General features: G+C 38.6%; 1 protein-coding gene across 4 annotated transcripts in view; it reads right to left on the bottom strand.

Moving 5' to 3' along the window:
- Positions 1–14,812, bottom strand: part of LOC117326782 (mitogen-activated protein kinase kinase kinase 7-like) — a 63,728-nt gene extending 48,916 nt beyond the window's left edge. For all 4 annotated transcript variants that reach the window (XR_004532509.1, XM_033883501.1, XM_033883502.1 and 1 more), the window contains exons 1-10: positions 14,650–14,812; positions 12,175–12,357; positions 11,712–11,757; positions 7,859–7,997; positions 7,064–7,188; positions 5,606–5,734; positions 4,902–4,959; positions 3,962–4,034; positions 3,640–3,715; positions 662–852 (exon numbers count right to left, since the gene is read on the bottom strand). Coding sequence is in view for 3 of the 4 variants with exons in the window: in XM_033883501.1 (XP_033739392.1) it covers positions 662–852; positions 3,640–3,715; positions 3,962–4,034; positions 4,902–4,959; positions 5,606–5,734; positions 7,064–7,188; positions 7,859–7,997; positions 11,712–11,757; positions 12,175–12,357; positions 14,650–14,709 (1,080 nt within the window). In the remaining variant the exon portion in view is untranslated. The remainder of the gene's footprint in view (positions 1–661; positions 853–3,639; positions 3,716–3,961; positions 4,035–4,901; positions 4,960–5,605; positions 5,735–7,063; positions 7,189–7,858; positions 7,998–11,711; positions 11,758–12,174; positions 12,358–14,649) is intronic.
- Between the last annotated feature and the right edge of the window lie 922 nt (positions 14,813–15,734).

Raw genomic sequence — 15,734 nt, 5'->3', positions numbered from 1 at the left:
ATAAAATAACCAAATACTCTATTGAACATCAGCCTTTCAAATAAAACATAAAAACAAGAGGCCCATGGGGCCTGATCACTCACCTGGTTGAATTTGACCAAATGTCAAAATAATGATCATGTTCAATTTGTTTTATTTGTAAATCTCAAACAATGCTATATATGGTTATAGTGTGCTGCTTTACTGCTTTACTGTTACTGGTTTAAAGAAATAACAAAGTCAAGACTCTCTAAGGGTTTGAAAGACCTCAAGGATTGTTTTTATATTTCCTGGAAATGATTTTTCGAACCTACTATGAAACCTTTATTCTGAATAATTGAATTTCCCTACTTTAAGACATAAACTATCATTTTAAAACTCCTATTTGTATTTAAATGTATGTTAAATGAAATTTGAACACAAAACATTGTTTCTGATTACAATGTATAGCTGAACATTATACAGATTATCTTTGGACAATGGGTAATAAACCTTTGATGTAGCCGACAAGCAAACCTCATATTTATATACATATTCTGTGTTTATTTTTAGGACATCAAATTTTTCTACAGATTTAAGACTGGAATTGTTCATAAGACATTAGTGGATTTTTATATAACTGTATAAGACTTTAATATTTTTTAGCATAATTCCAATCAACTTAGGAAGAAAACACTTGTACCTGTGGGGGGTTTGCGCGGGGTGGGAGTGGTGGAGGGGACATCTGTTGTTGATCATCGTTCCTGTCCAAGTGGTGGCGTACTGTGTCACTGATCAGTGTCTCAGACCTCGACTCGGATGTCTGCGGGGTAAACGACGTGATGACGTTGTTTGGTGGCGTGTTATAGAATACTGATGCTGGTGTGTTGAAGGCTAGAAGGTAAGAAAATTCATTTTTCGTTAACTTTTTTCCTTCTTCTTTCTCCTAATAGGTGCCATAGGATATCTTAGGAATATATTTTCAGCTATCCTAATCAGAACCAGAGGCCCATGGGCCTTAACGGTTACTTAGGTTATGAAATATTTCAGCTAATTCAACCTTTTTTAGCCCCACCCATCAGCCCCGGGGGGGTCAGTCAAAGCCAACATAATGTTTACCAAGTTAGAATGAATTCCAATAGAAATTAAACAAATGATAGTCTTATATAGGATTTCCCTATATAAACTATATAAAGTTTACCCCCTCCCCAGGGGCAAACATGAGACCCCAGGATCATGAAATTTACAATTTTGGTTAAATGCCTTAAGACCCCTCAATCTATGAATTTGATTCTACCTTATTCTGGTCTTGAGAAAAAAATGTTTGAAATTTCAGTTACTTTGACCCTTTTTGGTCCCTCCCATCAACCCCTGGGGATCAATCAGGGCCAACATGTTTCATACCACCAACATGTCACATGCTGATAATGTTAACCAAGTTAGAATGAATTCCAATAGAAATCAAACAAGAGGCCTAATGGGTCTGTATCACTCACATGGTTCTACAGCAACTTTGATGTTGATCTAGGTCATTTCTACAGATACCATGCTGATTACTACATTTTTTTTCAAATATCCGAGTAGGCTAGGTTTATTAAAGTTAATAATTTTTTCAGTCATCCATTCCTGAATACTACTGGCCTAATATCAGGTCTCTGAGTCTCTTGGCTATCAAGAAATCATTCTTTAAATATTAAAGTTCTTGGTTTTTGAAAAGAAGTCTTTTTAGTCTATTTGACCCATGTGACCTTGAATGTAGGTCAAGGTAATTTATGATTAAACCTATTTGACCCCTTTGACCTTGAATATAAGTCAAGGTGATGCATTTGAACAAACTTGGTAGCTTTTCACCCCAGCATACTACTGCCGAATGTCATGTTTCTGTGCCTCATGGTTATTGAGAAGAAGTTGTTTAAAAGAAAAAGTTGATGCCGGATGATGGACAAGTGAACTAAAAAAAGATGAAGCCAGACGGTTGCTGCACCAATGTATAAGCTCATCACTTGCCCTTCAGGCAGGTGACCCATACCTGTCAAGGGTCAAATGTTGACAAGTGACCCATACCTGTCAGTTAATCCTTAGAGTCAAATAAAAATCCTCAGATGAATTGTTTTCAAATGTATACTGATAATTATATACATCAATTTTGGATTAAATAAAATGTAGCATATTCAAAAACATTAGTTCAATTGAATTTACCTTCAAATAATTCCATATATTGAAACAATAATTTTTTTCTTTTTTAATAATCTAAATATAGAAATTAAAGGCTCTTTTTTTAAAAAATCAAATCCATGTATAAGTTTCATTGGGAAAAAAAGAAAATTAAGTATCCCCCTTTTTTTAGTTATGTTATTTCCCAGAAAACAGTTGCCTAAAATCAGCAAAGAGAAAGAAAAATATCCTGAAAAAAACTGTCCATTTCCGGATTCCGGGTCCGTTTTTAGAATATTCATCACAACAAACATGGCCGCCGTCAACAGCATGTTGTCGATTTTTTTGAGAGTCTGACTGCAGTTCTTTGCCAACATTCTCAAATCAATAAAAAATATACTGATTTGTTGGCAAATATGGCTAGTTTAGGGTTTGTATACCTTCTTTGGAAAAATCTACTTTGCAAATAGCTTATTTTACTACAGGTATGTTGATTATTGGAAACTTCACCTGAGACCCAATTTGGTGACAGTCAGGGTTTGTATCAGTTGACCGACTCTTTTAACTAACCCCTAGGGGTCAATTAGTGTCACTGACCATAGCTAATATGCCCTTTGTTGAGTCAGTATATTGGACAACGTTTTAAGACTTATATACAAACTAGTTTTAGAATTTGAAGCATCAAATTGACGCACGTCATGTCCGAGGGTGAGGTACTTGGGCCAAGCGGGAGAAAACTGGAGAATTTAATAAAATTCGGGACCCGCGCGGGTCATTAATTTCAAACTGGAGAATTTGATTTTTGTATTGAATATTCGGGAGTCTCCCGTCCAATGCGGGAAACTTGACAGGTATGCAGGTGAGCTAACAGATAAAGGTCAAAAATGTGTATTTCCTATTTAAACTATAGTAATTACCCCCTCCTTAAGACCCTTCAATCTACGAAGAGTATATTTGGTTCTATGTTATTTGGGTTTTGAAAAGAAGATTTTTGAAATTTCAGTCAATTTGAGCCCTTTTGGCCTGCCTCTTAGTCCCCTGGTGGTTGGGGACCATATAATTTACAATTTTGGTAGACCTTTAGCCATAGAAGCTTCCTGTCCAATTTCATTGAAATTGGTTAAGGGGCTTCAGAGAAGAAGGCAAAAATGTAAATTATTTACGGACACAAGATGGACAAAAGGCGATTAGAATAGGTCACTTGAGACTTTGTCTTTTTGATAAAGAATTTCACTGTATCAGCTAATTTTCAACCTCATGTAAACATTTCAGTTTCTTCTAGAGTGTTTAAAAACTTTCATTGTTTGTGTATAGTAGACAACTTAATTTAGCTTTAGCTATGTTGCTTCAAAATATGAAACTGTTCAAGGCATTCTCATACTGAACTCTCCTAGGAAATGTGATGAAGAGACGATAGCCATTAGCTTGAGGATTTTCTTTAAGACCTTGAACTTGTCTGTGTAAAATTTTGTACAAATCTATGGACACATATAATGATAATTATACCTGTTTAAATTTGACACTTACAAAAATCAGGTGAACCAACATCATCTTCATCCTCATAATGTGGGTAAACTAACGGCTTTTCAGCACCCTCAAAAAACTGGTGTACAAAGAAACAGTTTATCGTTAACACACAATAGTGACATACAGAAATACAAAATCATCAATTTTAAAATTAGAAAGATAAAACTGGTTCAAAAAAAAAACCTCCCAAAACTTTAACGTTTACAATAAAGGAGGAGGCCTATTTGAGGATCAACACTTAACATTACTATTTACATTTCATTCAGATCAAAATGTTTTACTCAGCTGTGACAGGAATCCATTACATTTAGGGAAACTATACCTGAAATAAGTGGGACATGATTCTCGTAACTTCTGCCATGGACGGCCGTTCTGTTGGGTTCCCTGACCAGCATCTACAATTACAGTATCAGTATTAGTAACATTATAGTAACATTACAGTATAGTAACATTACAGTATCAGTAACATTACAGTATCAGTAACATTACAGTATTAGTAACATTACAGTATCAGTAACATTACAGTAACATTACAGTATCAGTAACATTACAGTAACATTACAGTATCAGTAACATTACAGTATCAGTAACATTACAGTATCAGTAACATTACAGAACATTACAGTATCAGTAACATTACAGTAACATTACAGTATCAGTAACATTACAGTATCATTACAGTATCAGTAACATTACAGTATCAGTAACATTACAGTAACATTACAGTATCAGTAACATTACAGTATCATTACAGTATCAGTAACATTACAGTATCAGTTACATGATAATATTACTGATGTGAATGTTTATGATACTTTTAGATGAAATGTAATGAAATTTTCAAACCAAAGCACTTTTTTAAAGGAGTAATGTCTCATCATTTGTGTGGCCATTACAAGTACAAGGGCTACTCCAGTAAAATATGTATCCCACAGGAAAAATCCAGAAATAAAGAATTTGTGCTGATAGCCGACGGATATAAAATGTTTGAATGTGATTACTTGTTTTGGTGGTCACTATTTCTGGGAAACTGAGGTTCACTCACAGGGTATATCACTAACAAAACACATAATAAAATATCTAGATTTCAACTAACATCAACAAAATTTGATACCTGTTACCAATGTACAAAGAGAATGTGATATACACAGGGCATTATACCTGTCACACGACATGTAGAAGCGTATCAAATAAAATTTGGCTGGATATTTGACATGAACTCTTGAGTAATTGAGAGCTCTGTACACCGTACACGATCTTACCTGGTCATGAGCAGCTCAAGTGGTCTGGGCAAGTTACGTACTAGCGGTGGCCGGGTACCTACACAAAAACAAACAACAGATATAGTTCAATAGTGAGAAATGATAAATAACCGAGCATTCAACCCACCCTGGTATCACTATATGTCCCCCAGGATTAGATAAAGCTGGATGGTATGGGTGGATAACACTATATGTCCCCCAGGATGGTACGGGTGGATAACACTATATGTCCCCCAGGATTAGATACAGCTGGATGGTACGGGTGGATAACACTATATGTCCCCCAGGATGGTACGGGTGGGTAACAGTATTTGTCCCCCAGGATTAGATACAGCTGGATGATACGGGTGGATAAAACTATATGTCCCCCAGGATTAGATACAGTTGGACGGTACAGGTGGGTAACACTATATGTCCCCCAGGATCAGATACAGCTGTATGGTACGGTTGGGTAACACTATATGTCCCTCATAATAAGGCAGGGCATTTAATCCGATCTAGTATTAATGAGTGGCTAACCAGAGCTATTCAAAACACAGATTTAACAATTACATTCTCAACTTAAAAGTGTTTAAACCTACATTGATTTAAAATGTACTTTTAATGATATCTTTAAGTTTGTACAAATTTTTGATTTCCTGTAATCTGTACCTACGTACGTATATACTCCAACACGGGTGGATGACCTTTTATATATATCTTACCATTATGTACCGCCCACATAATCCTGAAGGCCGGGCCGCCAATCTCATCAAATGGTTTCCTTCTTGTAATCACTTCCCAAAGGATGATTCCCCAGCTGAATACATCACACTTTTCACTGTAGTTACTACCTGTAAAATAAATGATACAAAATTACATCTCATCCTTACTAATTATTTACCCACTAAACTGATTCTAATTTCTTAGCACTATAAGGAATAGAGTTAATCTACCTCTCACAACTTTTTCTAACTACACATATACGTAGCTGATCAAGAGCTTTGGATGACAATTATCCATCTTGGTCACTCTAGTAGATGACCTAGGTGGCGTGGCTATGAAGGAAACCCTCACTCAAACATGTAGGTGTCTTTCACTTTATTCTCAAATGTAATTTTCATAACAATATTTGAAGTACATACATTAAGCCAGATTATTATAAAGACCAAGTGTTTTTAAGTTGATACAATTATTAAGTGTTCAAAATGTTTCTGAATTGAGTAAGCTAGGAAAATTCCTTTTTTTAGCAACACAACAACAAAAAAATGCCATTTATATGTTTAATTTACTATATATAGTCTATTTATAACGTACATGAACTATTGTGTACTGTCATTATGACGTTAATGACATGTCTATAATATATAGTAATACTAAAGTGTACATATACATATATGTGTATGTAAGAGTATTAAGCATAATGGACATGTACTTTTGTAATTATGTATTGTGTCATACTATTTAAGGATTAAACTGTCTGTTTTTGGTGTCTATGGTCGATATAGATGCCAGAGCTTTGCAAACAAATGTCATATTATGCACTATATCGACCATAGACACCAAAAAAGACAGTTTAATGCTTATATTTACATTCTTGACATATTTTTTTGTTATTTTTGAAAATTAAAATTGAGCTAGCATAAAAAATGCCAATATTCAGCGACCTCGTCAATGGGGTTCGACAAATGGAACAGCCTATTTTTTAAAAATTCATTTGTCACATGCAGATTGGCAAACAAAAAAGTGCATTGAAATAACACACTCTGTTCAATTCTTTTTATTATTTGTGTAACAATATGTATAAAATTTCTTTTTGATACTTTTTAATTAACATAAAAAACGACGTAGTCCTAGGCTTTTTTATCATAGAGCATGATTGTTTACGTTAGTTACAAGTAGTTCCGGCGGCATGGATTGATGTCACGTTTTGGGTGTCAATTATGCTCACATAGACTGCAAATCTTTTTACTTAGCTTATATCGTGGCTTTGTCACCAAAATGTAAATATGTTACGTTGTATTGTTTTGTAATGTCTTCTCTCTGATGTGTTGACAAACACAAAGAAATAAAAGAATCTGAATCTTCATATTTACCATTATTGTCGTGTTAGAACACTAACCTTCGAATGACCCTGGCTGTTAATAGGACGTTAAACAAAAACAAACCAAACCAACACTAACCTTCGAATACCTCTGGAGCCATCCAGGCGGCACTTCCCTTGTTGTTGGTCATGTGTGTCTGTATATCACACGCCGTGCCAAAGTCACAGATCTTCAGGACGGTACCACCCATGATTAATAACAAACTACAACACCAAAAATGTATCCCGTAATAATTTCACATGAGGAGTCAATGAAATCACTTCTGTTAAAATCTCTGATTTCACTTTGACTTATATTCCATGGGGTCCATTAACTCTTTCAGTACCGTTGTCGACTATCGTCGACATAAAAATGTGCTCCCTCTTCCCCGTTGTCGACTATAGTCAAAATAATTTCAAGCTCCCTCTTCTCTGATGTCGACAATAGTCAATACTTTGGTGGTTTCTGACTAAGACTTACTTTGGTGGTTTCTGACTGACTTACTTTGATGGTTTCTGTCTCAGACTTATTTTGGTGGTTTCTGACTCAGACTCATTTTGGTGGTTTCTGACTCAGACTTACTTTGGTAGTTTCTGCCTCAGACTTACTTTGGTGGTTTCTAACTCAGACATACTATGGTGATTTCTGTCTCAGACTTTGGTGGTTTCTGACTTAGACTTACTTTGGTGGTTTCATAATATCTCTGTGGATGAGAGCTTTAGGCTTCATGTTATGGAGATACTCGACTCCTTTGGCACACTGGTGCGCCCAGCTTGGTGGTTTCTGACTCAGACTTTGGTAGTTTCTGCCTCAGACTTACTTTGGTGGTTTCTGACTCAGACATACTATGGTGATTTCTGTCTCAGACTTTGGTGGTTTCTGACTCAGACTTACTTTGGTGGTTTCATATCTCTGTGGATGAGAGCTTTAGGCTTCATGTTATGGAGATACTCGACTCCTTTGGCACACTGGAGCGCCCAGCTCATGGCATGGGCCGCGGTATAGGCAGGTTGGGGACCAGTACCGTGGAGGACTGAAAAGGATGATAATAAATTACTGTCCGGTCGCTACACGCCGGTACCATAGAGGACTGAAAAGGATGATAATAAATTACTGTCCGGTCGATACACGCCGGTACCATAGAGGACTGAAAAGGATGATAATAAATTACTGTCCGGTCGATACACGCCGGTACCATAGAGGACTGAAAAGGATGATAATAAATTACTGTCCGTTCGATACACGCCGGTACCATAGAGGACTGAAAAGGATGATAATAAATTACTGTCCGGTCGATACACGCCGGTACCATAGAGGACTGAAAAGGATGATAATAAATTACTGTCCGGTCGATACACACCGGTACCATGGTGGACAGAGGATGATAATTAATTACTGTCCGGTCGATACACGCCGGTACCGTGGAGGACTGAAAAGGATTATAATAAATTACTGTCCGGTCGCTACACACCAGTACCGTGGTGGACAGAGGATGATAATTAATTACTGTCCAGTCGATACACGCCGGTACCGTGGAGGACTGAAAAGGATTATAATAAATTACTGTCCGGTCGCTACACACCAGTACCGTGGTGGACAGAGGATGATAATTAATTACTGTCCGGTCGATACACGCCGGTACCGTGGAGGACTGAAAAGGATTACATTGCATAATAAATTACTGTCCGGTCGCTACACACCAGTACCGTGGTGGACAGAGGATGATAATTAATTACTGTCCGGTCGATACACGCCGGTACCATGGAGGACTGAAAAGGATGATAATTAATAACTGTCCAGTCGATACACACCAGTACCGTGGAGAACTGAAAAGGATTATAGTTACAACAAGACGATTCAGCAAATTACATTCCCCCACTGCATTTAAAGTTATATGCCAAGAATGTACGGATAACAAAATAAATGTGAGGATTATTTACTAACTAATGAGTGTTGTCCTTTTACCATGAAATTGGAATCCCCCCAGATCTACTTACTGTTGTACAGAGATCCCCCCAGATCTACTTACTGTTGTACAGAGATCCCCCCAGATCTACTTACTGTTGTACAGAGATCCCCCCAGATCTACTTACTGTTGTACAGAGATCCCCCCAGATCTACTTACCGTTGTACAGAGATCCCCCCAGATCTACTTACCGTTGTACAGAGATCCCCCCAGATCTACTTACCGTTGTACAGAGATCCCCCCAGATCTACTTACCGTTGTACAGAGATCCCCCCAGATCTACTTACTGTTGTACAGAGATCCCCCCAGATCTACTTACCGTTGTAGAGAGATCCCCCCAGATCTACTTACTGTTGTACAGAGATCCCCCCAGATCTACTTACTGTTGTACAGAGATCCCCCCAGATCTACTTACTGTTGTACAGAGATCCCCCCAGATCTACTTACTGTTGTAGAGAGATCCCTCCAGATCTACTTACTGTTGTACAGAGATCCCTCCAGATCTACTTACTGTTGTACAGAGATCCCCCCAGATCTACTTACTGTTGTACAGAGATCCCCCAGATCTACTTACTGTTGTACAGAGATCCCCCCAGATCTACTTACTGTTGTACAGAGATCCCCCCAGATCTACTTACCGTTGTAGAGAGATCCCCCCAGATCTACTTACTGTTGTACAGAGATCCCCCCAGATCTACTTACTGTTGTACAGAGATCCCCCCAGATCTACTTACCGTTGTACAGAGATCCCCCCAGATCTACTTACCGTTGTACAGAGATCCCCCCAGATCTACTTACTGTTGTACAGAGATCCCCCCAGATCTACTTACTGTTGTAGAGAGATCCCCCCAGATCTACTTACTGTTGTACAGAGATCCCCCCAGATCTACTTACTGTTGTACAGAGATCCCCCCAGATCTACTTACTGTTGTACAGAGATCCCCCCAGATCTACTTACCGTTGTACAGAGATCCCCCCAGATCTACTTACTGTTGTACAGAGATCCCCCCAGATCTACTTACCGTTGTAGAGAGATCCCCCCAGATCTACTTACCGTTGTAGAGAGATCCCCCCAGATCTACTTACTGTTGTACAGAGATCCCCCCAGATCTACTTACTGTTGTACAGAGATCCCCCCCAGATCTACTTACTGTTGTACAGAGATCCCCCCAGATCTACTTACTGTTGTACAGAGATCCCCCCAGATCTACTTACCGTTGTACAGAGATCCCCCCAGATCTACTTACTGTTGTACAGAGATCCCCCCAGATCTACTTACTGTTGTACAGAGATCCCCCCAGATCTACTTACTGTTGTAGAGAGATCCCCCCAGATCTACTTACTGTTGTACAGAGATCCCCCCAGATCTACTTACTGTTGTACAGAGATCCCCCCAGATCTACTTACTGTTGTACAGAGATCCCCCCAGATCTACTTACCGTTGTACAGAGATCCCCCCAGATCTACTTACTGTTGTACAGAGATCCCCCAGATCTACTTACTGTTGTACAGAGATCCCCCCAGATCTACTTACTGTTGTAGAGAGATCCCTCCAGATCTACTTACTGTTGTACAGAGATCCCCCAGATCTACTTACTGTTGTACAGAGATCCCCCCAGATCTACTTACTGTTGTAGAGAGATCCCTCCAGATCTACTTACTGTTGTACAGAGATCCCCCCAGATCTACTTACTGTTGTACAGAGATCCCCCCAGATCTACTTACCGTTGTACAGAGATCCCCCCAGATCTACTTACTGTTGTACAGAGATCCCCCCAGATCTACTTACTGTTGTACAGAGATCCCCCCAGATCTACTTACTGTTGTACAGAGATCCCCCCAGATCTACTTACTGTTGTACAGAGATCCCTCCAGATCTACTTACTGTTGTACAGAGATCCCCCCAGATCTACTTACTGTTGTACAGAGATCCCCCCAGATCTACTTACTGTTGTACAGAGATCCCCCCAGATCTACTTACTGTTGTACAGAGATCCCCCCAGATCTACTTACTGTTGTACAGAGATCCCCCCAGATCTACTTACTGTTGTACAGAGATCCCCCCAGATCTACTTACTGTTGTAGAGAGATCCCCCCAGATCTACTTACCGTTGTACAGAGATCCCCCCAGATCTACTTACTGTTGTAGAGAGATCCCCCCAGATCTACTTACTGTTGTAGAGAGATCCCCCCAGATCTACTTACTGTTGTACAGAGATCCCCCCAGATCTACTTACTGTTGTAGAGAGATCCCCCCAGATCTACTTACTGTTGTACAGAGATCCCCCCAGATCTACTTACCGTTGTACAGAGATCCCCCCAGATCTACTTACTGTTGTAGAGAGATCCCCCCAGATCTACTTACTGTTGTACAGAGATCCCCCCAGATCTACTTACTGTTGTAGAGAGATCCCCCCAGATCTACTTACTGTTGTACAGAGATCCCCCCAGATCTACTTACCGTTGTACAGAGATCCCCCCAGATCTACTTACCGTTGTACAGAGATCCCCCCAGATCTACTTACTGTTGTAGAGAGATCCCCCCAGATCTACTTACCGTTGTAGAGAGATCCCCCCAGATCTACTTACCGTTGTACAGAGATCCCCCCAGATCTACTTACCGTTGTACAGAGATCCCCCCAGATCTACTTACCGTTGTACAGAGATCCCCCCAGATCTACTTACTGTTGTACAGAGATCCCCCCAGATCTACTTACTGTTGTACAGAGATCCCCCCAGATCTACTTACTGTTGTACAGAGATCCCCCCAGATCTACTTACCGTTGTAGAGAGATCCCCCTTCTGCATACTCCATTACTAAACAAACCTGAAGGAAGAAGAAGATTACTATTGAATAACCATTTACTTATCTGTATAGAAAATATTTTTCAATTGTACAGTATAGACTAAAGTCAAGAGTCAGATTGTTTTTTGTTTTTTTTCATTTTTTGAAAAATATCGTTTGTCAGTTGGGTGCAATAAATTTGTTTTAATTACTTAAGACATTTTATAACAAATTGAAATTTCTACTAGTCATCTTAATGCAGTTCAATATATATAAACAAAAATGTCTAGGTAATTAAATAGAATTATAAATATGAAATGAAGCACTTGATATATATAGTGACCCGGGTCCCCACTTTCCTTATGCTAGTGAATATGCTTATTTTTTTATTATCATAATTTTTTATATTATCATGCATGAGTCTGAATTTTTCCTAATCTTGGTGCGAAGACTACTTACCGCGGGTTGTTTCGTACAGGCACCATATAGTTTGACAATATTTGGGTGATTGACACGAGAAAGCTGTTTCAGCTCAGTAATGAAAGCAATCCTCTCCGACTCTGTCTCGATGAGCTTCACAGCTACTTCTTTACCACGCCATTTCGCTCGACTAACCACACCAAAGGCACCTTTCCCAACCACCTGTAATAAAAATTGATGTTGTAAGAAAAAGGCCTAAATCCACACAAGGCTGTGGGTCTAGACGAGATTCCTTCAAGACTACTAAAGGAACTATTTGTCTAACTGGCTCCAGGCACTGCACAGGATATATCAACTATTACTAGATAGCTATAGCTGCACTGTCCTGGATGATTGGAAGAATGCACATGTCGTGCCCATTTTCAAGAAAGGTCACAGGCTTAATTACGGACCGGTGTCCCTAGCATCCATCGGCTCCAAGGTTTAATAACAGACCGGTATCCCTAACATCCATCTGCTCCAAGGTTTAATTACGGACCGGTGTCCCTAACATCCATCTGCTCCAAGCTTAAGCTTGCTGAGCACATCATCCACAGCTCTCGGTCATGAAGTATCTTGACCACCATGCCATCCTATCTGATGCTCAACTCACAAGAAAAGATCCTGTGAGACGCAGCACATCCATACTATCCACAAGCTTACCAGCAGCATCGACAGAGGTGATCATGAACAGAGCTAGATTGACCTAGTGCTTCCTAACTTCAGTATTTACTAATTATAAGGCATTTTACAAAGACTGCAACATCAACATATATAGAGCACCCCCCCCCCCCAAAAAAAAAAAAAAAAAAACATCAAGGGTATACAGGAGATGCCAGCATCAAGTCCAGGATATATCAGCTATGGACCTCCTGGCCCCCAGCAGTCATTAGATGATGAACTGTTTTCATCATATTAGCAGCAAAATAACAAAAATATTACTTTTAACTTTTTATCCGCTGGCTTGGGCCTGCATAGAGCAGCTTGCTGTTAAAGCACACTCTTTAAAGACTCGCTGGAAAAGCACACTCTTTAAAGACTCGCTAGAAAAGCACACTCTTTACAGACTTGCTGGAAAAGCACACTTTTTACAGACTCGCTGGAAAAGCACACTCTTTAAAGACTCGCTGGAAAAGCACACTTTTTAAAGAGTTATCTCCTATTGGGGAAGAAGATGAAGAATGCAGATTATATAAACTCCGCGCGCATGAAATGCTTTATATGTAAGACAGATTTTTCTTACATAACTACCTATCTTACATGGGCAAACTCTATCTAACATGGCGAGATATGAGAGGAAATATAGCTTAAGACTTGTGTAGATATTGAATAACACAAACTTTGTAGCAAAGGGTTTTCATTATAATTCTGGTGAATAGAGCCTACAAATACAATATATAACAAGTATAAGTCTAATGGACATAACGAATATAAAAGTAGGTTCTTTATATAATACGTGTAAATGATACAATACATACAATGATATAATATGATAGAAGCGTATTATATAGATTAAAATGTTGTGTCGTCTTACCAGCTAGTTGGGAGCCATCAGTGGGGACTCATGTATCCTGGTCCATGTACATGTCATTGCTACGAATGAATGTGCGAGGGATTGGGGTGTGTGAGCCGACGTGGCTGCGCATGCGCCTACGAGAATACTCGAGATGCATGCACAGACACAGGGGCTTGATGATATACATTCCACTCTCATTCAGATGACAATAACATGTACATGTGGACAGGCTAGGCCCTGATCATGCATTTGGAAACCAATGTATACACACTGTCTACATAGCAAAGATATTTGACCCATGATTGACTGAGATGATAGAAAACCTCATCAGTTGTTGGCGAGTAGTCTGTGACTACTGAGTACATTATTGTGAGGAAAAATGCACGGCCAGACCCGGGTTCAAACTCGAGACCTCGGAACATTAGCCGGATGCTCTACCAATTGAGCTACCTGGTCTCTGACGATCGACCCAGTCAAGTTCCGCTACATCATATAATTACCTGATAATTAAAATATCATTTCTGTGTACACATGTATGATGTATATTAATTTCTTATCTACCAACATTTTAGGATACACATATGAAAATTAAATCGTAGTAAATGGCTGTCGTTGTGACTATCAGTTCTAGATCTAGAGTTTAATTCTAAGTTACTGTAGTAATTTAGATTTTAGGTGGGGCCACCTTCGACACTTGTGACTTTACCAAGAAAAATATTATGTTTACATTTGGAAGGGTGTAAATGACAAGTTAACTACATTTTCAATCCATTCATTTCGAATAAATCGCACATCGACAGGGTTTTAACAAATACAACAAGAGGACAATTCTTTAAAATTACTTAAATCTACATACGGCGTAAGTTGACACGGGAATACAAACGTGGAAAACCCCAAAATTGTAAACACGGTCACAGATGAAAACAAACGGGCAGTATTCAGAGCAGTTTGTGATTTACCTCATGACATTGGAGTTCGTTGAAATCTATTTCCTCCACAAAAGCCTGTGGGGCATCCATCTCGATGTGTGTGAATTATCATAGGCCCTCTAGCCCCTCCTGTCAGGCACAATGCAGCTTTTCAATCAGGAGACATTTTGTTGTGGACCAGGATGAAGGGAGATAATCGATGATGTTTGATGTAATTTACGGAATAATGCAAAAGAAGCGGAAGTAGTAGTCGAATTTATCTAAAAAGATAAATTGGGTTGTTGTCATATTATTTTTCTATACATTTATTAAATCAAGCAGATTTTTTAACAAATTAGGATAAAACATCACAATAAATGAAGTGAAGGCAATTACCATTACAATGTGCAGTTCAAAGAGAGGTAACTCTTGTTACACTAAATCTTTGTTGTATGCAACGCATGTATTACAGAAACTGCAATAAGATAAGATCGAAAAGGGGGCTTTATATGTACCATACAAGATAGGTTTAAAATGACTGCCTTAATATAATCTACATGATGTTGTTTTCTATTTCTTTCATTAAATATTATGAATCAAGAGGCACACGCATTCTCCAATATCATTCAAAAAGTGAATCAAAGATTAAAATTTCTATATAGATATAGCAACTGCCTGTCAAAAAATTATAGAAAAAATCTCTTTGTTCAGCTCTCATACAATGCCATTTCGATTATGCCTGTTCATCGTGATATGAGGGTCTCTCCAAATTGCAAAAGAAAAAAACTCCAGATAACCCAAAATAAGGTGGTCCGCTTCATTTTAAATTTAGGCAATAGAACTAAAATTACCATCAAAGAACTGCAGAAATTGGACTTGCTCAATGTAGAAGGAAGAGTTCGGCAGCTTCGCTTAAATCATGCATTTAATATCTTTAACCACAAATTCCCTCAGTATATGCATGAATTTCTTTTACAAAAACTAACAAAGCATATAGTACCAGATCTGGACATTCGAACTTTTGCATTAGAAACACCAAAGGGACAGAAACATCAACTTTTTACTTTTCGGCCACTAAAGATTGGAACTCTTTACTGGATGACATCAAAAACTTAAAAAAGAAGCACACATTCAAA

Source organism: Pecten maximus, chromosome 5, assembly GCF_902652985.1.
Source record: "Pecten maximus chromosome 5, xPecMax1.1, whole genome shotgun sequence".
Classification (NCBI taxonomy): domain Eukaryota; kingdom Metazoa; phylum Mollusca; class Bivalvia; order Pectinida; family Pectinidae; genus Pecten; species Pecten maximus.
The sequence above is the reverse complement of the archived record's forward strand: the minus strand, read 5'-3'. Positions and strand labels throughout refer to the sequence as shown.